Source organism: Puma concolor, chromosome D4 (assembly GCF_028749965.1).
Source record: "Puma concolor isolate L17-30 chromosome D4, mPumCon1.1.hap2, whole genome shotgun sequence".
In the NCBI taxonomy this organism is placed as follows: Eukaryota; Metazoa; Chordata; class Mammalia; order Carnivora; family Felidae; genus Puma; species Puma concolor.
In genome coordinates this window covers 73093295-73120284 of record NC_141679.1, presented here as the reverse complement: position 1 = coordinate 73120284, position 26990 = coordinate 73093295, and the positions used below count along the sequence as shown (strand labels likewise).

Genomic DNA, 26990 nt, shown 5'->3' with positions numbered 1-26990 from the left:
TCTCTCTCTGCCCCTCCCCTGCTTGCATTCTGTCTGTCTCTCATTCTCAAAAATAAACATTAAAAAAAATTTTTAAACATAGGATTTTTTAAACAAAAGAGTATTACTTATATCCCATCTTGGTTTTCTAGGAAAAACTTTAAGTGACCTGCCTGGGTATAGAAAATAAAATGAGTTAGATATGTAAGCTAAAGAAGAATGAAAACAAAGTCAGGGGCATAACAAAGTATGTAGGAATAAGGTTGGACTAATCCATATCCTTACAACCTATTTGTTCATTCGTGTGTCATAAATTTAGGTTTAGTTTTCGACCCATCCAATCAGAAAGGGAGCCATTACATTGTCCTTCAGGTAACAACAAGGCTGTGTTTCTCGGGAGAAGTACAATTTTTTTCAACAATGTGATCAGATGGGAATTCCAATTCTAGGGGGTTTCATAAGTAGTGAAATGTACAAGCAGCATTTTAAGAGGATTTTATGAGGCTGTTTCTTTTATTGCTCGTCAGCATGGCTCATATTACAGGAAAGCACAGTTCAGTGTTGAGTGGACAAGGAAAGATGCCTTAAAAGTGCCTGTGCTCTGATGATCTGGCTTGATTCAGGGGAGGATTAGATTATTTTAGATTATGAGGAGGAATGACTGGAGTCCATGTGTCCTAAATATTGTTTTTCTCAACGCAGATCTGATACATGGTAGGTGTCACTGAGCTTCAGACTGTTCTCTCTCATCAGTACTGAGGAGGCAGTGGTTCTGGGTTGAATCACAGGGGTCTGTGCCTGAACAGAAGGCTGCCCAGCTCTGGTAGAAGATTGAGCCTGTGGAGCTGAACCAAGGGAATTGTTTGAATTTGCCCTGCACAGTTGAATGAGTGATTGAACTCCCCAAATTTCTCTCCACATAATATGATCACATACTTTTAGCCTGCAAATTTCAGGGTAGGTGTAACCAGATACCAAATTTGCCTTAAGAAAAATTTCAACAAAGTGACTGTAAAACTCCCCACTTTGAACAGATTTATATCTTCTTGTTCCTTCTAAGATAAAATGCAGAATGTACATCAAGGACAACTAAAGGATGATAAGATGATACCACTGTTTATAGAACAGTTATAAAAATAGTAATTTCGTTTTCAGAATAGTTGATGCTTAGCCATTCTTTCTGACACTATTTCCCTTGCAAAGCCAACTGTCCAGACTGCTCCTAATTAGTGTTTTAAAAACTATAATGTTTATGAATAAGAGATTTTTTTTAATGTTTATTTTTGAAGGAGAGAAAGACAGTATAAGTGGGGGAGGGGCAGAGAGAGAGAGAGAGAGGGAGGGAGGGAGGGAGGGAGACACAGAATCTGAAGCAGGCTCCAAGCTCTGAGCTGGCAGCATGAGCCTGACATGGGGCTCGAACTCACAAACTGCGAGATCATGACTTGAGCCGAACCCGGACGCTTAACCGACTGAGCCACCCAGGTGTCCCTGAATAACATATTTCTTTTTGTTGTTGTTATTGTTGTTGTTGTTCTCTTTAGCAGAGGAGTGCATGCACTCAGTTACTTCTAAAATACTGTTGGTACATTTTCTAAAAAAAAAAGGGAAACAGTATAGTCTTCCCTCTATTGCCTGGTAGAAAACCATGACTGTTAAGGTGGCTTATTTTATCTTTAAAATCTTATTTATTTATTTATTTTAGAGAGAGAAAGCATGATCGGTGGAGAGGGGTGAGGGGCAGAGGGAGAGAGAGAGAATCTTGAGCAGGCTCCATGCTCAGCATGATGGAGCCTGATGCGGGTCTCGATCCCATGACCCTGGTATCATGACCTGAGCTGAAATCAAGAGTCGGATGCTCAACTGACTGAGTCACCCAGGCACCCCTGTTAAGGTGGTTTATGATTTAAGTTTTCTAACAGCACACATAATTTGAGATCTGTGTTGACCTTATAAAACTTCCCCCATAACTGATTCCTATTTACAGAATTGAAGTCCAAACAAAAGGTAAAAAAATTTAACATTGTTTCTGACAGTTTCCTTCAAAATGATAAATATTATAACAGTATTCTCTGGTAGGAGAGTTATGTCTGAAGTCTTTCTGCCTCTTCCCTCCCCTCTCCTCTCCTCCTCCTCCTCCTCCTCCTCCTCCTCCTCCTCCTCCTCCTCCTTCTTCTTCTTCTTCTTCTTCTTCTTCTTCTTCTGAGATAGAGTGCTTGAATGGTTAGGGACAGAGAGAGAGACAGAGAGAGAGAGAATGAGAGAGAGAGAAGGAAAATCCCAAACAGGGTCCGCACCGTCAACGCATAGCCCGATGTAGGGCTCAAACTCCCAAACCGTGAGATCATGACCTGAGCTGAAGTCGGGCACTTAACTGACTGAGCCACCCAGGTGCCCCAATGGTTGTTTCATTGTAAAATAATATAATGACATTGTAGATCCAGCTTGGTGGTATCATACCCATGGGGTAAATAAAGATGAATAGGTTATTTAACATTGGAGTGCTTCACTAAATGGGTCCTCAATGGCTTTGGAGGCAGTGGGTTCATCTTACTCTTTTCAGGACTTCCATATTCTTTTTTTTTTTTTAATTTTTTTTAACATTTATTTATTTTTGAGACAGAGAGAGACAGAGCATGAACGGGGAAGGGTCAGAGAGAGGGAGACACAGAATCCGAAACAGGCTCCAGGCTCCGAGCGGTCAGCACAGAGCCCGACGCGGGGCTCGAACTCACGGACCGCAAGATCATGACCTGAGCTGATGTCAGCCACTTAACCAACTGAGCCACCCAGGCGCCCCAGGACTTCCATATTCTAATCATGTATACACAGACTTCAAGACTGCTGTCTCCTAGGCTGAAATCAGAGAAAAGATCACTTACTCCTTAGTCTAAAATGTCCATTAATACAATGCAAAGGAGGGGCGCCTGGGTGGCGCAGTCGGTTAAGCGTCCGACTTCAGCCAGGTCACGATCTCGCGGTCCGTGAGTTAGAGCCCCGCATCAGGCTCTGGGCTGATGGCTCAGAGCCTGGAGCCTGTTTCCGATTCTGTGTCTCCCTCTCTCTCTGCCCCTCCCCCTTTCATGCTCTGTCTCTCTCTGTCCCAAAAATAAATAAACGTTGAAAAAAAAAATTTAATAAAAAAAAAATACAATGCAAAGGAAAGCTAACTACAGTATATTCTTTTTTATTTCATTTCCTTTAACTTTTAAATTTTGGTATGATTTCAAATTTCTCTCTCTCTCATAGCCCCCCTACAACCCTCCCACCCCAATTCTCTCTTCCCGAAATAAATCCTACTTGGTTATGGTGTATTTGTTTCTTCTGTGGTGTTGAATTGTTTCCACTAATATTTTCTTCCGCATTTTTGCGCCAGTATTCATGAGTGATACTGGTTTATAGTTTTCTCTCTATTTTGTACCATCTTTATCAGGTTTAGGCATTAGTATTTTCTTTGCTTCATAAAAAGAATTTGAAAGATTTCCTTCATCATTATGCCCTTCATTATATGAAGGGTTTCCTTCTTTGTTACAATTCACATAGCATTTGGACTATCTGGTCTTGGATGGTTAGGTAGAATTTCCCCTCGAAACCGTCCAGGCATGGGGCTTTTCCATGGGGGTAGTTCCTTGATAACTGTCTCAGTTTTTTGCTTATGGAAAATGGTCTGTTTAAACTTTTTACGTCTAATGGGGTCAGTTTTAGAAAACTGTATTTTCCTAGGAAGTGCCCATTTTCTCTGTTTTTAAATTTATTTGCAGAGTGGTCTGCAAAGTAGTTTCATTTAACCGTTTGAATTTTCTTCTGTTTCAATGAGTAGTTCTCCCTCTATTTGTATTTTCTTCCTTTTTTTGTGGATTAAGTTAGCTGGCAGTTGGTCTCTTATTTTAAAAAAGCCAAGGTTTTGTTTTATTAATTGGATCTGTTTTCTTTATAGCCTGTGGGCCACATCTCGCCTGTTGCCTGTTTCTATAATAAAATTTTATTGGACACAAAAGGCCGAGCCTTTTATTTACATAATGTCTATGGCTGCTTTTGTGCTACAAAGACAGAGTTGAGTAGTTGTGACAGAACTGGACCAGAAACTTTTTACAAAGACAGTTAACAATCTGACCCTCTACAGAAACAAGTTGCTAGGGGTACGTGGGTGGCTCAGTCGGTCAAGCGTCTGACGCGTCTGACTCTTGATCTCAGCTCAGGTCTTGATCTCAGGGTTGTGAGTTCAAGCCCCAGGCTCAGCGCTGGGTGTAAAGCTCTGAAGTTGTTGACCCATGCTCAACTGCATCATTAATTTCTGCTTTCATATTTATTATATTCCTTCTTATGCTTTCTTTTACTTTATAAAGGTGGGTGCATTTTATCTTCATTGTGAATTGTGGTTTTTTGCATTAAAAAGTGTTCTTTGTCATATTTAACGCTTTTTTTTTTACTTGAACTCTACTTATGTGAGGATTGCAACCCCGACTTTCTAACAGTTTCCATTTGTCTGCTATACTATTGCCCATCATGTTATATTTAGTCTTTCTGAATCACTTGGTTTTAGGTGTCCCTCTGGTACCCAGCATATAGTTAGATCTTGTGTATAATGGAATATTATATGTATATAAACTTTATTTTTATTATTTTTATTTATTTATTTTGAGAGAGCATGTGAGTGTGCACTGTCAGTGCAGAGCCCGACGCACGGCTTGAACCCACAAACCACGAGATCGCGACCTGAGCCGAAGTCAGACACTTAACCGACTGAGCCACCCAGGCACCCCTATATGTATATACATTTTAAAACTCTCTATGGCCTTGATACTTGATAGTTTTGGCTGGATATAAAATTCTTGGTTCACATTTCTTGATTTGAGTTTTTGTAAAATTCAGTTCTTTGGTTGCCTTGCTTTTTATGTAGCTTTTGAGAAGTCTGATGCCACTTAATTCTGTTGCCCTTGGATCTTATTTATTTCCTTGAGTGAAGATGCTGAGGAGTTTTTCTTTATCTTTTTTTTTTTAAATTTTTTATTTTTAACGTTTATTCATTTTTTTTTTTTTTAATTTTTTTTTTCAACGTTTATTCATTTTTGGGACAGAGAGAGACAGAGCATGAACGGGGGAGGGGCAGAGAGAGAGGGAGACACAGAATCGGAAACAGGCTCCAGGCTCTGAGCCATCAGCCCAGAGCCTGACGCGGGGCTCGAACTCACGGACCGCGAGATCGTGACCTGGCTGAAGTCGGACGCTTAACCGACTGCGCCACCCAGGCGCCCCAAACGTTTATTCATTTTTGAGAGACAGAGAGAGACAGAGCATGAGCAGGGAAAGGGCAGAGAGAGGGAAACACAGAATCTGAAACAGGCTCCAGGCTCTGAGCTGTCAGCACAGAACCTGACACAGAGCTCGAACTCACGGGCTGTGAGATTATGACCTGAGCTGAAGTCGGACGCTCAACCAACTGAGCCACGCAGGTGCCCCTCTTTATCTTTAAGGTGTAATAATTTTATTTGGCTAAGTCTTAGATTTGATTGTTCTGGATGAGCTTTCTCAGGTATAGAGTGGGACCTTTCTTTCAGTATTTATATTCAGATCTTTTGATTTTTGTAAACTTATTCTGGATTATAGTTTTAAATATTCTGCTTTAACATTCTTTTTCTTTTAGAGACTTCAATTATACATATGTTGGATCTCTGCTTATATTCTGTTTCAACCACTTGAATTTTGCTCCTTGCTACTTCTTTTTAATATCATTTTTTTTTTCTTTTTGGTTGGTTTCCTGTATTTCTTCAATGCCCCTTATTAATTTTTTATTCTAATCCTTCTTTGGGTCTGACGACATTTTAGCTTTATTTCTGATACAGATTTGTCTTTTCCTTTTGCTTGTTTCCTGAATTCAGTCACTTTTGTCTCATTTTCTGCCTGCTTTGTGTCTATTTCTGTTCTTAGTTTTTGAATTTCTGACCCATAGTGCTTATTTGAGGATATTTATTTCAATTAATTGTGTCACAGGGTTTTTTTTTTAATTCTAGTTTGGGGGTTATTTAAAAATTGTAGTTTTTCATAAGCTGAAATATTTTGATTATCACATTCTTATCTTTTCTTTTCTAAATGAACACTGCTTTTGTATATTAATTATATAACATTGGTAGTTTAGAATGGTTAATAATATTTCTAGGTTAAGAGTGCCCTCTTCTGTTACTCAATGAAGTGCAGTTTCTTTAAAGGATATTTTTGTTGTTTTTTTGGTGAGTGTGGGGATGAGTTATATATTGTTTTATTTTGGGGTTCCCTTTTGTCTTGTAGGATCTTACATTCCCCCCTTGCTTTTTCTCATCACTGCTTCGTCTCCCCAGGACACCAGTTCTTTCCACGGAATCATCTTCTTTCCCAGAAGCAATGCCTTTTTCATGCCACTACCTGAAGTGTCCTAGACTTTCACCCTTTGCTTGTAGACAGTCCTGTGGTACACAAGATTTTCCTTTCAGTATTTTCACACTGAAGATGGAATTTCTCCTTCTGGGAGTGAATCTGGCTCACGTTCAGGCCCCTCATTTCCCTCTTCTCTTTTCCCTGCTCTTTCAGAGCCCCCTACTTTCTACAGTGACTTGTGGGAGGTTGAGAGATAGCTTTGCTGGAATTTGGCATTTATTCTTCTATTAAAAGGCAACTTAAAGTTTCTTATATTCTCTGTCTTCTGGTTAGTATGACAGCACTGGTTTTATGTTGATTTGTTTGTTCTTCTTGTTGATCTGAAGAATATTTTGGGAAAGGTGTTGAGAGATTTGGATTTAACTGGCCACCATTATCATTGAACAAATTGCAGCACTAATCTAGAATAAATTCTCAAGTGCTAACTTTTCCACCCCCATATCTTTGCTCATGCTCGCTCTTCTACATGGAACCCCCGCCCCTTTTTTACTTAGTTCCTAATATTCCCATCCCCCCTTCTTCTACAGTCTCTCCAACTGAAAATAAATTTTCTTTCTGAATTCCTATACTCCGCTCCAGGGAAGTATGTGTAATAGTTTAGCACACTCTGGAGTCAGACTATCCAACTCAAATCTCAGATCTCTTACTCTTTGTATGCCTTTGGGCAAATTACTTAAACCTTTATGTGCCTAAGTTGCTTTAACTGTAAAAATGGGAGTAGCAATACCTATATCAATGGGTTTGTTGTGAAAATAAGTGGGTTATGGGGAACCAGCACAATACCTGACTCACAACAAGCATCTGTGAGATGTTAACTATTATTTAAATTTACTTTATGACATTTATTATATATGCCCTTATATTATTATACAGATATAGGGTATAACTCTTCTTCTAGATTAAGTACATGTTAAGGGCAGAAACCGTGTCTCTCAGTTCAGTGGGGGCAATAGACAGAATCAATAATAATACGGGGCATAACGTGTAATTGAGGTATTTGCAGGTACTATGGGGGCACAGAGGAAGTAATGACTGGTTTTGCCCGGAGTTGCTCCCTCACATTACTGAAGCAGAAACAAAGTTTCAAAGAAGTTGATGAACTAGGAACCAACTCTTCTCTTCTGTGAGGCATTCTTGCAGGTCTGGTTTTTCAACTGCAGGATTCTTGATTAGGTTGGCCTTCTGGGTGGGGAAGGGAGAGAAAGAGTAGGCAGAGTGACCACTAAAAATGAAGCAGGGAAGGAATATTGGTATGAGGGACAGGGCATGTGCTTTCCATAGCAAGGGGCCAGAGAGCAGGGTAAGAAGAGATTCAGGACTGGTTCTGTTGGGGATCCTTTTCTCCCCAGTTGAACACATCACAGGTTCAACCTGCCTGTGGTCCAAACCATAAGCCCCCTGAGTGGAGGGAAGGGGACCTAGGGTGAGAGTTGCCCTCTGACCAAGATGCAACTGAATTTAACCAGTGAAACAGTTCTGTTTAATTACTCTAGCATATTCTCAGTGGGGGTGATGTCACCCTGGGGGCAAAATCACCCACAAGGGGGCAAAAATTTGTTCTTGAGGGGCGAGAGAATTTTATTCTTTTTATATATGAAGCACAGATAAACATATAGTACATAAGAAACATACAGCATATCTGGGGGTATTAAATTTTTATAGAAGGTGAGAGATTAGGGGAAAGCTGTTTAAAAAGGCTGCTCATTTTTGCTTTTAATTCTCTTGCCTTTGGAGAGGTGTCAAGCAAGAAATTGCTGTGGCTGAGGTCAAATAGGTTGTTGCCTGCTTTCTCCTCTAGGGTTTAAATTTGATAGAAAACCATGGGGGAAGGGAAGGGGGGAAAAGTTACAAACAGAGAGGGAGGGAGGCAAACCATAAGAGACTCTTAAATACAGAGAACAGAGAGTGGGCGGGGGGGGGTGGTTTGGGAGAGGGGAAAGTGGGTGATGGACGTTGAGGAGGGCACTTGTTGGGATGAGCACTGGGTGTTGTATGTAAACGATGAACCACGGGAATCTACCCCCAAAACCAGGAGCACACTTTACACACTGTATGTTAGCCAGTTTGACAATAAATTATATTTAAAAAATAAAGGGCTGCTTGTGGGGCTGTAATGAAAAAAGGTAGAGAAACACTGTTGTAGCTTTATAATAGGTACTGATACCTGCTTATGACCTCTTTCAGTTCAGTGTTTTTCTTGCTATTCTCGTTAATCCTTCCAAAGAAATGTAGCAGTGATTGCTTTCTGTTCAGTGAGTGTGCCAAGCTGATTTCCTACATGGGGGACACAGACCTTGGAGCTCCCTCTGACTGCTCTTCTTCCATTCTTGGTGACTCACATCCGTCGGGTCTCTGCTCACAAATCATCTCTGTGCTTTCTAGCCTCCTGCGTTGCTTTTCTTCAGACTTTACCAGCACACAAGATTATATTTTTAATTTGTTTTGTCTACTTATTTATTTTCTGCCTTTTTTGCTAGAATGAATTCCCTTAGGTGTAGCAACTTTGTTTCCTCTCCACTTTATCCCTAGCCCCTAAGGCATGCCTGTAGATGGTAAGAACTTTCTAAGTATTTATTGAATGAATGTGTAAACTCACCACATTCCAAGAAGGTTCACTTTTGAGTCTTTCCATTCATGGATGTGGCATTTCTCTATTGTTTTCTTTTCTGTCCTTCCGGAAAAAAAAAATCTTCATAAGTCTTGGACATTTCTAGTTAGATTTATTTCTAATAAATCTATTCCTATTCTATTTTATTTGAAGTTTGTGGTTTCTTCTCCTGTGGATAAGGATCTTTTGATTATTTTATTTAATTTTTTTAAAATTTAGTCTTTATTTTATTTATTTTTTTAAATGTTTTTTTAAATTTATTTTTGAGACAGAGAGAGACCGAGCATGAGCGGGGGGGGGGGGGGGGGGGGGACAGAGAGAGGGGGAGACACAGAATCTGAAGCGGGCTCCAGGCTCTGAGCTGTCAGCACAGAGCCGGACGCGGGGCTCAAACTCATGAAGTGTGAGATCATGACCTGAGCTGAAGTCGGACACTCAACCGACTGAGCCACCCAGGCGCCCCAGTCTTAATTTTAGTTAGCACAAAGTATTATATTAGTTTCAGGTGTACAGTGTAGTAACTCAACACTTCCTTACATTACTTGGTGCTCATCATGACAAGTGCACTTCTTAATCTCTGTCACCTACTTCTTTTTTTTTTAAGCTTATTTATTTATTTTTGAGAGAGAAAGTGCACATGTGTGTGTGCTCGAGAGGGGGAAGAGGGTAGGGCAGAGAGAGAGAGAGAGAGGGAGGGAGAGAGAGAGAATCTGAAGCAGGCTCCCTTGCTGTCAGCGCAGAGCCCAACGTGGGGCTCCATCTCACAAACTTTGAGATTATATGACCTGACCCGAAATCAAGTGTTGGAGGCTTAACTGACTGAGCCACCCAGGTGCCCCTAGGATAGTTCTTTTTTTTAATTTTTGAGGAACTTCTATACTGTTTTCCACAGTGGCTTCACCAGTTTGCATTCCCACTAACAGTGTAGGAGTGTTCCTTCCTCCACATCCTCACCAACACCTGTTATTTCTTGTGTTGTTACATTTAGCCATTCTGACAGGTGTGAGGTGATAACTCAGTATAGTTTTGATTTGCATTTCCCTGATGGTAAGTGAAGATGAGCATCTTTTCATGTGTCTGTTGACCATCTGTATGTCTTATTTGTAGAAATGTCTGTTCATGTCTTCTACCCATTTTTAATTGGATTATTTGGTTTTTGGATGTTGAGTTTTATAAGTTCTTTATTTATTTTGGATACTAACCCTTTACCAGATATGTCATTTGCAAATATCTTCTCTCATTCTGTATGTTGCCTTTGGTTTTGTTGATTGTTTCCTTTGCTGTGAAGTGTTTTATTTTGATGTGGTCCCAATAGTTTACTTATTGCTTCTGTTTCTCTTGCCTCAGGAGACATATTTAGAAAAAAGTTGCTATGGCCCATGTCAACAACATTACTGCCTGTGTTCTCTTCTAGGATTTTTTATGGTTTCAGTCTCACATTTAGGTCTTTAATCCATTAAAAAAATTTTTTTAATGTTTATTTATTTTTGATTGAGAGAGAGAGAGAGAGAGAGAAAGCAGGGGAGGGCAGAGAGAGAGAGAAAGGGAGACACAGTATCCGAAATAGGCTTTAGGCTCTGAGGTGTCTTCATAGAGCCTTACATGGGGTTTGAACTCATGAACCATGAGATTGTGACGTGAGCTCAAGTTGGATACTTAACCAACTGAGCCACCCAGGCCCCCCTCTTTAATCCATTTTGAATTTATTTTTGCGTATGGTGTAAACAGTCCTTTTTTTTTTTCTTTTTCATGATGCCATCCCAGCACCGTTTATTGAAGAGACTTTTCCCATTGGATATTCTTCCTCTTTTGTTGAAGATTAATCGACCATATAATTGTGGGTTCATTTCTGGGTTTTCTATTCTGTGCCATTGATCTGTGTGTCTTTTTTTTTTTTGTGCCAGTCTCAAGTGTTTTGATTACTGTAGCTTTGTAATAAAACTTGAAGTCCAGATTTGTGATGCCCCCAGCTTTGCTTTGCCTTTTCAGGATTGCTTTGACTATTCAAGGTCTTTGGTGGTTGCACACAAATTTTAGAATTGTTTGTTTTAGTTCTGTGAAAATTGCTATTGATATTTTGATAGGGATTGCATTAAATCTGTAGATTGCTTTGGGTAGCAGGGATATTTTAACAATACTTATTCTTCCTATCTGTGAGCATGGAATGTCTTTCCATTTCTTTGTGTCATCTTCCATTTGTTTCATCAGTGTTTTATAGTTTTCAGAGTACAGGTCTTTTACCTCTTTGGTAGATGTATTCCTGGGTACCTTATTATTCCTGGTGCAATTGTAAGTGGGATTGTTTTCTTAATTTCTCTTTCTGCTGCTTCATTATTGATATGTAGAAATGCAACAGATTTCTGTACCTTGATTCTGTATCCTGACACTTTACTGAATTTCTCAGTTCTAGCAATTTTTTTGGTGGAATCTTTCAGGATATATATATATGTGTGTGTGTGTGTGTGTGTGTGTGTGTGTGTGTGTGTGTGTGTGTGTATACATATGTATGTCTCATATCATGCAAATAATGAGAGTTTTACTTCTTTAGCAATTTGGATGCTTTTTATTTCTTTTTGTTGTCTGATTGTTGTGGCTAGGACTTTATTATGTTGAATAAAAGTGTTGAGAGTGAACATCCTTATCTTGTTCTTGACATTAGGGGAAAAGCTCTCAGTGTTTCCCCATTAAGGATGATGTTAGCTGTGGGTTTTTCATATAAGGCCTTTATTAAGTTCAGGTATACTCCCTCTAAACCTACTTGCTGAGCGTTTTTATCATGAATAGATGTTGTACTTTGTCACATGCTTTTTCTGCATCTGAGATCATATGGTTCTTATCCTTTCTCATATTGATGTGATGTATCATGTTGATTGATTTGCGAATATTGAATCACCCTTGTGACCTAGGAATAAATCCCACTTGATCATGGTGAATGATTTTTTTTAATGTATTGTTGGATTCAGTTTGCTAGTATTTTAAAGAGGATTTTTATGTGTCTGTGTTCATCAGGGATATTGCTCTGTAGTTCTCTTTTTTAGTGGTGTCTTTATCCAGTTTTTGTATCAGGATAATGCTGGCCTCAAAGAATGAATTTGGAACTTGTCCTTGCTTTTCTGTTGTTTTTTTTTTGAAATAGTTTGAGAGAAATAGGTATTAATTTTTCCTTAAATGCTTGGTAGAATTCACCTGTGAAGCCGTCTGTTCCTGAACTTTTGTTTGTTGTGAGTTTTTTGATTACAGATTTAATTTCTTGGCTAATCATTGGTCTCTTCAAATTTTCTATTTATTCCTTTTTCAGTTGTGGTAGTTTACATGTTTCTAGAAATTTATCCATTTCTTCTAGGTTGTGTAATTTATTGGCATATAGTTTTTCATAATATTCTCTTACAAGAGTTTGTATTTCTGTGATATTAGTTGTTATTTTCTCCTTTCTCATTTGTGATTTTATTTGAGTCCTTTCTCCTTTTTCTCTTGATAAATCTGGCTAAAAGTTTTAAACCGTTTTTTTTCCCCCCCAGAGAACCAGGTCCTGGTTTCATTGATTGGTTCCATTGTTTTTTTAGTTTCTATATAATTTATTTCTGCTCTAATCTTTATTATTTACTTACTTCTTCTAGATTTAGGTTTTGTTTGTTCTTTTTCTAGCTTCTTTAGGTGTAAGTTTATGTTGTTTATGGGAGATTTTTCTTCTTGAGGTAGGCCTATATTACTATAAACTTCCCTCTTAGAACCACTTTGGCTGCATCCCACAGGTTTGGACTGTTGTGTTTTCATTTTCATTTGTTTTCATGTAGTTTTTTATCTTTTTTTAAATGCTTATTTATTTTGAGAGAGAAAGAGAGCAAGGGAAGAGCAGAGAGATTCCCAAGAAATTTCTGGGCTGTCAGTGCAGAGCCCAATGTGGGGCTTGATCCCATGAACCATGAGATCATGACCTGAGCCGAAATCAAGAGTTAAGACGCTTAACTGACTGAGCCACCCAAGTGCCCTACTTTTTTATTTCTTCTTGATTTCTTGGTTGAATGACCCATTCATTATTTAGCGGCATGTTACTTAACCTCCATGTATTTGTGTGCTTTCCAGATTTTTTCTTGTGGTTGACTTCTATTTTTATAGTACTGTGGTCAGAAAAGATACATGGTATGACTTCAGTCTTTTTGAATTTGTTGAGGCTGGTTATGTGGCCTAATGTATGATCTTTCTGGAGAATGTTCCATGTACTTGCAGAGAATGTATATTCTGTTGTTTTAGGTTGGAATGTTCTGAATATATCTGTTAAATCCATCTGTTCCAGTGGGTCATTCAAAGCCACTATTTCCTTGTTGATTTTGTGTTTAGATGATTTGTCCATTGACGTAAGTGGGATGTTAAAGCCCCCTACTATTATTGTATTACTATTGATTAGTTCCTTTATGTTTGTTAGTGAAGGTTTTATGTATTTGGATGCTTTCATATTGGGTGCATAAATATTTACAATTGTTATATCTTCTTGTTGGATTGTCCCCTTTATTATTATGTAGTTTCCTTCTTTGACTCTTATTATAGTCTTTTTTCTTTTAAGTTTATTTATTTATTTTGAGAGAGAGAGTGTGCACTACACCTGAGTGCACAAGCGGGGGAGGGGCTGAGAGAGGGAGAGACAGAATCCCAAGCAAGCTCTGTGCTGCCAGCATAGAGCCCAGTGTGGGGCTCACATCCACAAACCGTGAAATCATGACTTGAGTTGAGATCATGACCTGAGCCAAGATCAAGAGTTGGATGCTTAACCAACTGAGCCACTCAGGCACCCCGACAGCCTTTGTTTTAAAGTCTATGTTGTCTAAGATTGCTACTCCAGTTTTCTTTTGACATTCATTTGCATGATACGTGTTTCTCTACCCCCTCACTTTCTTTTTTTTAATGAGTGTTACTTTTATTTTTTTTATTTTCTTTTTTTTACTTTATTTAAAAAATTTTTTTTCAATATATGAAGTTTATTGTCAAATTGGTTTCCATACAACACCCAGTGCTCATCCCAAAAGGTGCCCTCCTCAATATCCATCACCCACCCTCCCCATCCTCCCACCCCCCATCAACCCTCAGTTTGTTCTCAGTTTTTAAGAGTCTCTTATGCTTTGGCTCTCTCCCACTCTAACCTCCTTTTTTATTTTTTTCCCTTCCCCTCCCCCATGGGTTTCTGTTAAGTTTCTCAGGATCCACATAAGAGTGAAAACATATGGTATCTGTCTTTCTCTGTATGGCTTATTTCACTTAGCATCACACTCTCCAGTTCCATCCATGTTGCTACAAAGGGCCATATTTCATTCTTTCTCATTGCCACGTAGTACTCTATTGTGTATATAAACCACAATTTCTTTATCCATTCATCAGTTGATGGACATTTAGGCTTTTTCCATAATTTGGCTATTGTTGAGAGTGCTGCTATGAACATTGGGGTACAAGTGCCCCTATGCATCAGTACTCCTGTATCCCTTGTCTACCCCCTCACTTTCAATCTACAGGTGTCTTTAGGTCTGAAATGAGTCTCTTGTAGGCAGCATATAGATAGGTCTTGTTTTTTTATTCATTCTGTCACCCTGTGTCTTTTGATTGGAGTGTTTAGTCCATTTACATTCAAAGTAATTATCAATAGATACGTATCTGTTGCCATTTCATTACTTGTTGTTTCTGAAATTTTTCTCTTGATTCTTTCTTCTCTTTCTCTCTCTCACAGTTTACTGGTTTTCTTCTTCCTTTTTTTTTTTTTTAAGGTTTATTTACTTATTTTGAGAGAGAGAGACGGAGGGAGAGGAAAAGAGAGAGGGAGAGAGAATTCCAAGCAGGCTTCACACTGTCAGCAGAGAGCAGGATGTGGGACTCGATCTCATGGACCTTGAGATCATGACCTGAGCTGAAATCAAGAGTCGGGCACTTAATTGACTGAGCCACACAGGTGCACCAGTTTTCTTTAGTGATGTATTTGGATTTCTTCCTCTTTATTCTTTACATGTTTATTAAAGGTTTTAAATATATGGTTTCTATTAGGTTTGTATCTAATGTCTCCTGCATATAGCAGTCTGTATTCAGCTGATGATCATTCAAGTTTGAACCCTGTCTTTTTTCCTCTCCTCCCCATATTTTAGATATATGTTATTATATTTTATTTGTGTGTGTGTGTGTGTGTGTGTGTGTGTGTGTGTGTGTGTATTTTTGAATGTTTATTTGTTTTTGAGAGACAGAGAAAGAGCGCAAGCAGGATAGGGCCAGAGAGAGAGGGAGACACATAATCCAAAGCAGGCTCCAGGCTCTGAGCTGTCAGCACAGAGCCCAATACAGAGCTCAAACCCACAAACCATGAGATCATGATCTGAGCCCAAGTCAGAGGCCCAACTGACTGAACCACCCAGGTGCCCCTTATATATATATTATATATAACATAATATATATTACATGTAATATATATATGCGTAATATGTATATGTAATATATATCATAGATATATATAGCATATATATATTATATATATTAATGTTTATTTATTTTTGAGAGGGAGAGAGACAGTATGAGCAAGGGAAAGACAGAGAGAGATGGAGACACAGAACCCAATGCAGTCTATGGACTCTGAGCTGTCAGCACAGAGCCCGAAGTGCGGCTTGAATTCATGAGCCATGAGCTCATGACCTGAGCCAAAGTTGGATGCTTAACTAACTGAGCCACCCAGGTAGGTGCCCCTTATATTCTTTTATTTTGTGAATTCCTTGACTGATTTTTTACAGAAACATTCATTTTTATTGCTTTTGTGTTTCCTTCCTTTATACTGTCATTTTTGGTCTCTCCACTCAAAGAGCCCCCTTTAATATTTCTTGCAGGCCTGATTTGGTTGAACTCTTTTAGTTTTTGTTTGTCTGGGAAACTCTTTATCTCTCCTTGTGTTGCTGGATAGAGCATCTTTTGTGGCAGATATTTCCCATTCAGCACTTTGAATATACCATGCCATTCCCTTCTGGCTTACAAAGTTTTTGTTGAAAAGTCTCCTGTTAGCCTTATGGATTTTCCATTGTAAGTAACTGTCTTCTTTTTTTTTTTTTTTTTTGCTGCTTTAAAAATGTTTTCTTTACCACTATATTTTGCCATTTAATTACAATATGTCTTGGTGTGGGTCTGCTTTTGTTGATTTTGATTTGAGTTCTCTGTGCCTTCTGGATCTGGATATCTGCTTCTTTCCCCAGATTAGGAAATTTTTCGGTTACTACTTCCTCAGATAAATTCTCTGCCTCCTTTTCTGTCTCTCTTCTTCTTCTGGGACTCCTATACTATGAATGTCATTGCATATGATGGAGTCACTGAGTTCCCATTTTGCATGATTCTTTTTTCTCTCTTTTATTCAGCTTGATTACTTCCTATTACTCTGTCTTCTAGGTCACTAATTCATTCCTCTTCTTCCATTCTTCTGTTCATTCCATCAAGTGTGTTTCTCATTTTGTTTATTGAGCCCTTTATCTCTGCTGTATTATTCTTTATCTTTGTGCTAAGGGTCTCAACTCATGTCTTCCACTATTTTTCTTAAGTCCAGTGATTATCCTTATGATAATTGCCTTAAATTCTCTATCAGTAATGTTACTTATATCTGTTTCACTTAGATCTCTGGTCATGGCCTTGTCTTCGTATTTCATTTGGGATAAATTTCTCTGTTTCCTTGTTTTGTCTGCCTCTCTGTGTCTGTTTCTGTGTGTTAAGAAAGTCACCTATGTCTTCTGATCTTGAAAGTAGTGACTTTATGAAGAAGAGGTCTTGGAGTGCCCTACAGTGCAATCTCCTCTGTTCACCAGAACCTGGCACTTCAGGAGAGTATCCTATATGTGCTGCTATGTGTGTAGTCTGCTGTAGTGTCTGAATCACTTTTCCCTTCAGTGCAGTTGTTTGCACTGATTCTCTGCCTGTTGTGGGCTGTGCTTGCTCTCTGTGGTGTTAGTGGGGCCCAGGCAGGGTGGGCATGCCTGCTGGGGAACTTGAGAGCAAGTGGTGGTGTTAGCAAAATTTGTGCTGGGTCACTAGTTCTATACTCGATTTCCTGAAGCACTATGGTGGCTGGGGGCTGCATGCTGGTGTTGCTGGGGGCATGAGGCTGGCCATGGTATGCATCAGTGGCTGGGACTAATCTGAACCCGGTGGCTGGGCACGGCGAACTGCGATGGCTGGGTACTGCATCTTTTTGTTGTAGTTTATTTGTTGTTTTAGTTTCCTATTGCTAGTTTGACAAATTACCACCAATTTAGTGGCTTAAAACAACATGAACTTATAGTTCTGGAGGTCCGAAGTTCAAATCAGTTCCATTCTGTTAAAATGATGGTGTCAGCAGGTGTGTATTCATTCTGGAAGCTGGAGGAGAGAATCAATTTCCTTGTCCTTTTGAGTTTCTAGATCCTACTAACATTCCTTAGCTTGGGCCCCATCCTCCATCTTTGAAGCTCGTTGGTTTAACTGCTGCTTTTGTCCTTGAATCTCTCTCTAACCCTGATCTTCTTGTCTCTCTCTTATGAGGACCAAGGTCACTACATTGGGCTCATCTGGATAATCTTGGATAATCTCCCTATCTTAATCAATTGCAGAGTCCCTCTGCCATGTAAGGTAACATGGTCACAGATGGATATGGACATTTGGGGGGGGGGCCTGTTTTTAGCCTACCATACTTGTTCTTATAGACCTACTGAAAATGACTAGTTTTTCTGTGTTCTTATATTTGGGTACACTTTGCCAAACTCCATTATTTGCATGTGTTTTTCTCTTGTTTTCAAGTGATTTCATATTTGTTTTCAGTTGATTCTCTTAGACTTACTGGAAGTTGCGTTATTCCCTTTCTTCCTGGTATTTATAGCTCATTTTGTTCTTGCCTCTCTCCATGTCATCTAGAATCTCATAGCTAATGCTAAATAATAGCTATGAGAACATGCATCTTTGTATTGTTCTTGACTTTACTAGAAATTGCTTCATTATTTTACCAGCAAGAATGGTGGTTTCTAATAAACACTCTTAAATTAAGGAGTTTCTATCAAATTAAATCTTAGTTGACTAAGATTTTTAGTCAGGAACATGTATTAAATATGTTAACCATAATGGATATAGAAGTAACCATGTGGCCTTTCCCTTTTAATCTATTAATACTTTCCTAATAATGATCACCTCTGTATTCCTGGAATGAATCTTCCTTGATCATAGTGTATTGTTCTTTGAAGGTACTGCTGACTTCTGTTTACAAATATTTTAGGTTTTTGCATTTATAATGATAAGTGAGTTTGGCATAGTGTGTTTTGTAACTGCTTGCACAATTTGGGAATTGTGGGTATCCAGTCATCTTGAGTAAATTGGGAAACTTTCTACCTTTTTGTATGGTCTGCAACTTAAATAGTATTGACGTTATCGGTTTTTGAAAGTTTCATAAGTATAAAGTTCCTTGGACTACTGCTAGTTATCTTTAAATTCTGTACCCAATAGTGAGATTCCATTACTCTGAAACACCTGTACTTTCTTACCTACTCTGTCTTACAACATTTGAAGTACAGCTTGTGACCTGTGGAACAGGTTTTCTCTGGGCAAAGCTGCCCAATCCATAAAGAAGGGTCACATCTACCAATGTGACTTCATTCATAGGAACCTGTCAGGCCAGGGGTTTACACAATAAAGGCTTGGTTCCCTTGAGACTTTTCTTTTTTTCAGGTGCTTTGGGAGTTGTCTTTATGATTTATTAATCACGGCAGTGTTGCTGTGAAACTTCTTAGCAAATCGTTTTTCAGTTCCTCAAAGAAGAGCACTTCTCAATGCTCTGCTCAAGTGTTGCTCCCTGCTCAGAATTTGAAATTGATACTTATCTGTATAAATGAGGTTGTCTAAGCCCGAATTGCAGTTTTAGGTTAGTAAACCAGGGGAGTTTGCAGTGACTGGATTTAAGTAATTTTTAAAAGGGATCCTCTGATTGGGTATCTTTTGATTTTAAATCTTACATTAAGATTGAGTTTACATAAATGTAAAAGTGGTGTTTCTCAGGCTGCCACCACTAATTTCTAAATTAAAGTACTACTGAAATTGTCCTGTGTAAGTGATTCCATGACAAGATAGCATTCTATTTTATAGATTTTATTTTTTAAGTAATCTCTATACCTACTGTGGGGCTCAAACTCACAACCCTGAGATCAGGAGCTGCATGCTCTATAAAAGGTAGCATTTTTGTATAGAGTGTAAGTTGATTTCTCATTCTTTCCCCCCTGCAGTAAAACAGATCATCAGTAACATTTCAATATTTAATGAAACCTGCTTGAGATGGAGAAGTACAAAAACAGCTGATACAGAGGAGATGTATTCAGTAAGTTACTCTATGTATAGATGTTGTCTTGTGTGGGAGGCTTAAAAAATATCAGTGAACCTAAAAATCTACTTCTACAGCTGTGATTATCAATGGCGGATTGATAGTGGCAATTGCAAGCACAAGAAAGATGATGGGCACTTGTAGTGCATATTTGAAGAGAGAGACCTTGGGGATTGATGAGTAAGTCATGAAAGTTTCTTTGGGCACGTAGCCTGATGCAGAGCTGATGCTCACACAGGATCCGTGGAAGGAATCCATGGCTTTTGCATGTGTCTCTGACCAGGGTATGAACATATCGTCTAGGGAGTCAAGGGGAATTTTTGAAGCTAGATGCAGTTGTGAATAAGAAAGGTAAAGCCCGTGGGATGAGCTGCTACTAGAAGAATTTAAGTGGGCAGAAAAGTATGTGTATTGGCCCCTGTACTGGGATATTCCAGGAAAATGGAGGGAATGTCAGAAGGGGACAGGCAGAGGAGAAGAATCCTGCCGAGGTTTTACCAGACCAGCTTGGAGTTTCCTAATTCAGGTCCTGCTCTGGAGAAGGCTTAGTTCAGATTCCCCTTCCTTCCTTCCTTCCTTCCTTCCTTCCTTCCTTCCTTCCTTCCTTCCTTCCTGTTGTTCTTTCTTTCTTTCTCTTGCTTTCTTTCTCTCTTTTAACTTTTATTTAATGTTTGTTTATTTTTGAGAGAGAGACAGAGTGTGAGCAGGGGAGGGGCAGAGAGAGAGGAGTCACAGAATCCGAAGCAGGCTCCAAGCTCTGAGCTGTCCACCCAGAGCCCCGTGTGGGGCTTGAACTCACAAGCCATGAGATCATGACCTGAGCCGAAGTCAGATGCTTAACCAACTGAGCCACCTGGACACCCCTTCATTTTCTTTCTAGGAAAATGTTCTGTGGCTTTGCTCCTGTAGTTTTGCCAACAGCCTTTCACATTGCACATTGTATATGTGAGAACGAGACCAAGAAAATTGTTAGTACTGGGGCCTTGGCCTTTCACACATTTTGATTTAAAGCTATTTTTATTGCACTGATATATCGTGGCGACAGTATTTATGGTATTACGACTCTAATATTTGTTTACTGTTGTATTTCACTTTTTGAAGGAACTTTAGAGTTAAGAGCAAGATTGCTCATGAGAAAAGGTTTGGAGGCATTTGGAGCCTTCCAGGCCAGCCATTCACCTAGTGAACTTTTCTGTGTTTCAGTTCCACATTCAGGGCCAGAGATGGTATCAGAAGGAATTTTCCCAGGAAATAATCTTTAATATCACTACCAGCAGTCAGGCTCCCGAGATGTGCTTGGACCTGCATCCGGGCACCAACTACAGTGTCCACGTCCAGGCTTTGTCTTCTGAATTTCCTGTGGTCCTCTCCCTGACAACCCAGATAAAAGGTAAATCTTGAATAACAGCATTTGGATGAACGAAGTCACCACAGAGCCGTAGATGGGCCCAGATAGAGAGAAACACTATTGCTTCCTATCATTAAAGAATGAACTTGAAGAGCGAGAGGAAAAAGGGCGTGGAATTGGAGAGACTACTGTAACTGTGACTGTAATATTTTATTTCTTAAAAAGACAGCTGAAACAAACCATTAATGTGAATTAAATCCGGCTAGCGTGTCTATGAATGCTGGTTACATTCCTTCCGGATATTTGAAATAGTTCAAACATTTCATACCTAAAAAGAATTTTCTCTCATTAGTACTGTTTCTCAGTAACATGAGTTAATTGTCATTCTTTCGCAAGTGCCTCAAGAGTCTGTCCTTTCCAGGGAGAAGTGATAGGCAGTCCCACTCTGGTCCCTGGAAAATTCACTTTCCTCTCATTTTCTTGTCTCTCTTCAAATCTGGGAGAGTTGAGCTAAGACTCGGAGTATTGCCTTCTTGTTTCTTACTTCACCGAGCAATTAGAAGTCATCACGGAGGACTTGCCTCTCCCAAGTCTCCCATTGCTACTCTCGTACAGAACCGTGTGTTCTGTCTTCTCTCTGGTCCCCACTCCTCAGGTGACTGCTCCCCTCAATGGGTGTGTTGGATCCCATCCCTTCCTGCCCAGTCATCATCCCCAGTAGAGAAATCATCCCAGCACTGCACAAGCATGTTGTAGGATCTCCATTTTTAAATGAAAACCAAAGAAACTAAAAAACTCACTTCCTTTGAGCCCGTATTCCCCCCAGCTACTTCTTTCAGCATCCCCTTTACCATAAAACTCCTTGAAAGAAGTGTCTGTTCTATAGACTCCACATCCTTCAGGTACTTCCTTTAACTGTTTCCAAACTGGAGGTGGTTGTCCTGGCCACACTGCTTTACTGAAAGTGTCTCCATCTTGCAAAATCCGCTGCCCAATTTTGTTTTTATTTAATTTTTATTCCCTTCCCCGCCCCCCCACCCCCTCCCCCACCATAGCATTTGGCATTCCTGCCTTCTTGAAATACAGTTTCTCTGGGCTTTTAGGTCCTCCTGCCTCACTGGCTGCTCCTTCTCAGTCCTCTTTGCTGGCTCCTCTTTGCTCAGTCCTCTTTTACGGATGCCCTCTCTGTCTGTTCCTCTTCCTTTTTCTTCATTATCTACCCCTCTGCCCAGCTAAGAACATTGCCTGTATGCCAAGGATTCCCAGATATGTATCCTAGTCCCAGATTCTCCCCTGAGTGCCATGCTCATATATCCAGTCATCTTTTATTTTTTTTATTTTTTCTTTAAAAAAAAATTTTTTTTTCAACGTTTATTTATTTTTGGGACAGAGAGAGACAGAGCATGAACGGGGGAGGGGCAGAGAGAGAGGGAGACACAGAATCGGAAACAGGCTCCAGGCTCCGAGCCATCAGCCCAGAGCCTGACGCGGGGCTCGAACTCACGGACCGCGAGATCGTGACCTGGCTGAAGTCGGACGCTTAACCGACTGCGCCACCCAGGCGCCCCTATCCAGTCATCTTTTAAACAACTTCTTGCACACCCAGTTGACAAGTCCAAGAGGATTTTGATTTCTCAACTCTTCTCTCACCTTCAAAGCCATTTTCCATCCAGGCTTCCCTATCTTGGTTATTGGCATTCCTGTTCACCTGTTGCTCAGGCGAAAAAGCTTCTACCCTTTCCGACCAACTTCTGCTTTTGTTTCTAAAATATATTTGGAATCCACCCACTTCTCTCCATCTTCACCTTCACCACAAAGCAACCTTATCCAAATCAGCAACCTCTTGCTTGGACTCCTACACTGACTTTCTTACTGGTCTTTCTGCTTTCACGGGTGCCTGTCAGTCTCCCACCCCTCACCCCCACTCCCAAGTATGATGAGACCATAACTTTAAAAAGATGGTCTGAGTCTGACTTCTGACTCAGAAGTCAGAGTGATCTTTTAAAAATGCATAGGAGAATGTGTCATCCCCAGCTCAAAACCGTCCAATGAGTTTGCATTAGCATTAGAATAGAATCCACGTTCTTACCATGAAGCATGGAGTCTGGCTCCCTGCCTCCCTGACTACATCTCTGCTCTCTCTGTTTCTCGCTAGCATCTGCTGCCCCCCTGCCTTCTTCGCTGTTCCTCAGATGGGTCAAACCTGTTTGTGCATCCAGGCCTTTCCATTTACTGTTTACTGTTCCTGGTGCACACTCTGCACATGGCTTCTTTATAATCATCCAGGTCTCTGCTCAGATGCCAGTACCTTAGAGAAGCTCTCCCTGCCTGTCCTTTCAAAAATAACCTCCATCTCCACCCCATCATTCGCTATCCACTTATCCTGTGTGAATTTCATCATAGAACTTGTTTTCAGAACTTGTATTTAAAAAAATTTTTTTAACGTTTATTTATTTTGAGAGAGAGAGAGAGAGAGGGGGAGAGAGAGGGACGGAAGGAGGGAGGGGCAGGCTGCAAGAGCAGGGGAGGAACAGAGAGAGGGGGAGACAGAATCCCAAGCAGGTTCCAGGCCGTCAGTGCAGAGTCCGACGCAGGGCTTGAACCCACAAACCATGAGATCATGACCTGGGCCCAAATCAAGAGTCAGATGCTTCACCGACTAGGCCACCCAGGCACCCCCAGAATTTGTGTTTTTTAGTTTACTTGTTTATTTGCTTTTCCCCGACTAAGCTCCTTGAAGGCAGAGACGTAAAGATAGTGCTGGCACATAGCACAACAAACCCTGAATGGCCATTGCATGGTATTGGCATCGAGGGGATGGCTGGTGAGTTAAGAAAGGCTTTCAAAAAAAAAAAAAAAAGAATTTACTAAGTTTTAGGCTGGAAGGAGAAGTAATGTCCAATTGGGCATCTCTCTGTGGTGACTTAGTCAAATGAATACCTATTTAGTTTCCTGCTCTGTGGTCCTTACCATGTTTGGCCAGTTTGTACTGCTGATTTAAATCAGTATTTCAAATTTTTTGAGTTGGATAAGGGAGTCTCTTCTTGAGGAGACATTTATTTTAATCTTGTTTTGTAGGCTAACTATAGCCCCCTTCGCTGAAGCGCCCTGTACTCATGGCCACCAGGGGACACTGTTGAGCTATTTAAGTCCATTGAGACCCTTCAAAAAGTTCTTTGTGACAACGGCTGCATATTTTCCAACTCTACCCTACTTTAAAGAATTTGAAATTTAAAAAAGTGAAAAATTCAAGTTGTTATGATCTTTTCAAAAGGTAAAAAACAAAAAACCACCCAAACTCTCTTTTTTTTATAAAAGGGGAAAAAAGAGAGCCTTATGTGTTGATAGGAAGAGGTATGCCTTGATTGCCTAAGATATGGCTGTGTTTCAATAAAATCCTGAACTTTTCAATCTTACCAGAAGAAATGTGAGGCAAGGGATTTGGGCCTGGAAAACTCAGCAGCTGATTTCCCAGAAGGAAAGTGAATGGAATTTCCCTTCCGAATGCCTTACATTAAACTAAATCTTCCTGATGGGAACAGGATGAAGAGTAGTGCTTTAAATATATCGCTGACCTCAGAGGAGGGTGCAAGTTCTAGGCACGTTGAAGGGCAGATGGAGTGAGAAAAGGAGAGCGTGTTGGCCTGAGGGGAGTGGGGGAGACCAGGTCCTCTCCCAGGGCTTGTGCCTCAGGGCTGACAGGCTCCCTCAGGTAGAGCCCAGTGAGCTGAATTCCTCGGAAGAGCTCCACTACTTACACTCCTTTTAGGACAGGGTAAAGAGCAAACTCCACCCTTGGTGTAGACCCAGAGTCAGAAGAGCTTTCACACGTTGGTTATGCTATTTTCTAGCCAAGTCAGAAAGCTTGTCTTCCCATAGGGAGAGAGAAAAAACCAGAGAAGGGAAAGTGGGGGGCGGGGGAGAGAGAAAACAAATGTGTGTGGAAAGGTTAAGCTAAACCACTTGTGTACACAACACGGTGATAATTTGAGGTTGAATATTTATTATAGAATCAAGAATGCTGGAGGAGAAAAGGGAAGAAAGGATGTCAAGGAAACCATTCCTTCCCAAGGTGCCCTTTAGTACCAAGGCTGGAAACTAATATGGGAAATTTCCCATCTCTGCCTGCATTCGGGAAAAGAAAAAGAGAATGTACTTTTTTCAGATATTCAGGAAAGCAATCAAAAACATAGGTATGTCCTGAGCATTAGCAGACTGTCCCTTTAATGGAGAGAATGGAGAGGTCCAGTCAGGGTAGCTCTGATTCCCCCACAGGACTAGAAGCCACAGCCCCCACGTCTGATATCTCCTCTCTTCCTATTGGGTGTCCCCAGAAAGCACTGTACAGGACCAAGTCTGTTGAGTTCTTCTGCCAGAGGCTTCTCGTCCGTGGTTGGCTACCCATAGACTTCCCAAGGACAGTGTACCCCTGTGTCCTCTGAGAACCCTATTTCCTTGGGCTGTTTCCAGGGTACCACACTTATTCCTGCTGGTCCCCCTTGCTCCCAGGGGGCAGAAGCTGCAGTAGAGGTCCGGAGAGGGACTGGCCTTCATCCCAGCTGTTCCTGTGTTTGTCCGGACTCTCTGAGAGTCTTTCATGGGCACAAGTTCTTTGACATCTGGGTATGTAATGTTAGACCAGAAGGAAGGTATGGCCCTTCCGTACCTCCATGGGCCACCTAGTCTCTCATCCCCCGAACTCTCCCAGCTACTTTCTAGCAGATCTAAATCCCAAACCTCCAAGTGAATGGCTATGTGGGGATGGGTATCTCCCAGTTCCCCTCACTGAAAGCATCCACACCCTGACCTAGGCCCCATGGAGACAAGATGATACACCGCAGAGGAAAATAGGCTGGGTGTGTTATTTTCTTGTATTAGCGTTAGATTTTACAAAATATGAATGAGAACATTTCTTTACATCAGAAGCCTAAAAACCAGAGTTTCTGTGTGTGGTGGAAGAGTGTGGGAGGGGCATGGGGTGATTTAACAATTTAACCCAGCAAATATTTATTGACTGGTTATGTACAAAGACCTGTGCTAAGTGCTGAAGGGGGGGATGTAAAGATGAAGAGAAGATTGTTCCTTCTCCCCGGAAGTCCAAGTCTCACAACTTCATCGATAGGGGGAATGTAGCCAGCCTTGTAATGGCTGCTGACTTATGGTGCAAGCTACCATTGTTTCTATTGCTGTCAGTTTCAGTTGGTCATGCCTCCCCAAGTGTGCAGTGTGATCTGCTGGGGAGGTGCTAAGGATTCAAAAAGAACCAACGTGGTGTCTTTGTATGTATTTATTTATGTGTGTCATTTCCTTGTATTTACTTGAAATTTATGGCATAAAGTTGGGCCTTTAGTTTTGGCACAGATTCAATTTTCTTTTCCGTTCTTTTTATTCGTGTTGGTGTGTTTTAGAGGAATTTTAACACATTTTCACTTATATTACTTCCTTTCTCTTACTGATTTTAATAGTTTGCCTACATTAATGATATTAACCTTTTGTTGTACATATTATAACCCACCTCCTGGGTTATTTACTGTTTATTTTTCTTGTCAGTATTCTTTTTTAACATTTTAGACATTTAAAAATTTCATGTAATCAATTCTATTGATTTTTTATAGTTTCTGCCTCTGGTCATGCCAAGAAAAACCTTTCCCCACCCTGAAATTAGATCAATTCTTATTCTCTAATATTGTCTAATGCTTCGTCGTCTTCTTTTTTTTTTTTAAAGTAATCTCTGTGCCCAATGTAGGGTTTGAACTCACAACCCCAAGATCAAGGGTCAAATGCTCTACTGACTGAGCCATTCCTCTGATGCTTCTTGATAGTTTTGCTTTTTGCCTTTAAACTTAGACCCATTTGGAATTGATATATAGTATAAGGCTAAATTTACAGGGCATTTTTTTTCCCTAAATGATAAGCCAGTTTCCCACCACCTTTTTTTTTTAATTTTTACATTATTATTATTTGTTAAATATTTATTTATTTTTTAAAGAGAGCACGAGAGGGAGAGGGGCAGAGAGAGAAACAGACAGAATTAGAGGCAGGCTCCAGGCTCCGAGCTGTCAGCACTGAGCCTGATGCGGGGTTCAAACTCACAAGCCATGAGAATATGACCTGAACTGAAGTCGGACACTTAACCAACTGACCACCCAGGTGTCCCCCATACTACCTTTAGAAAGACTGTCTGTGCCATGCACTATATTCTCATTTATTTGTTTGGATCTCTTTCTAGACTGTCTAGTTTCTTCCATTCCTTTGCTTGTCCTGGGCTTGTACCATACTATTTCAATTATTGTAATTTTATGCTA

General features: G+C 40.2%; 1 protein-coding gene across 1 annotated transcript in view; it reads left to right on the top strand.

The window, feature by feature from the left end:
- Positions 1-26990, top strand: part of SUSD1 (sushi domain containing 1) — a 138715-nt gene that overhangs the window by 80881 nt on the left and 30844 nt on the right. Inside the window, exons 12-13 of the mRNA XM_086683946.1 lie at positions 19243-19334; positions 20541-20727. Coding sequence (XP_086540072.1) covers positions 19243-19334; positions 20541-20727 — 279 coding nt within the window. The remainder of the gene's footprint in view (positions 1-19242; positions 19335-20540; positions 20728-26990) is intronic.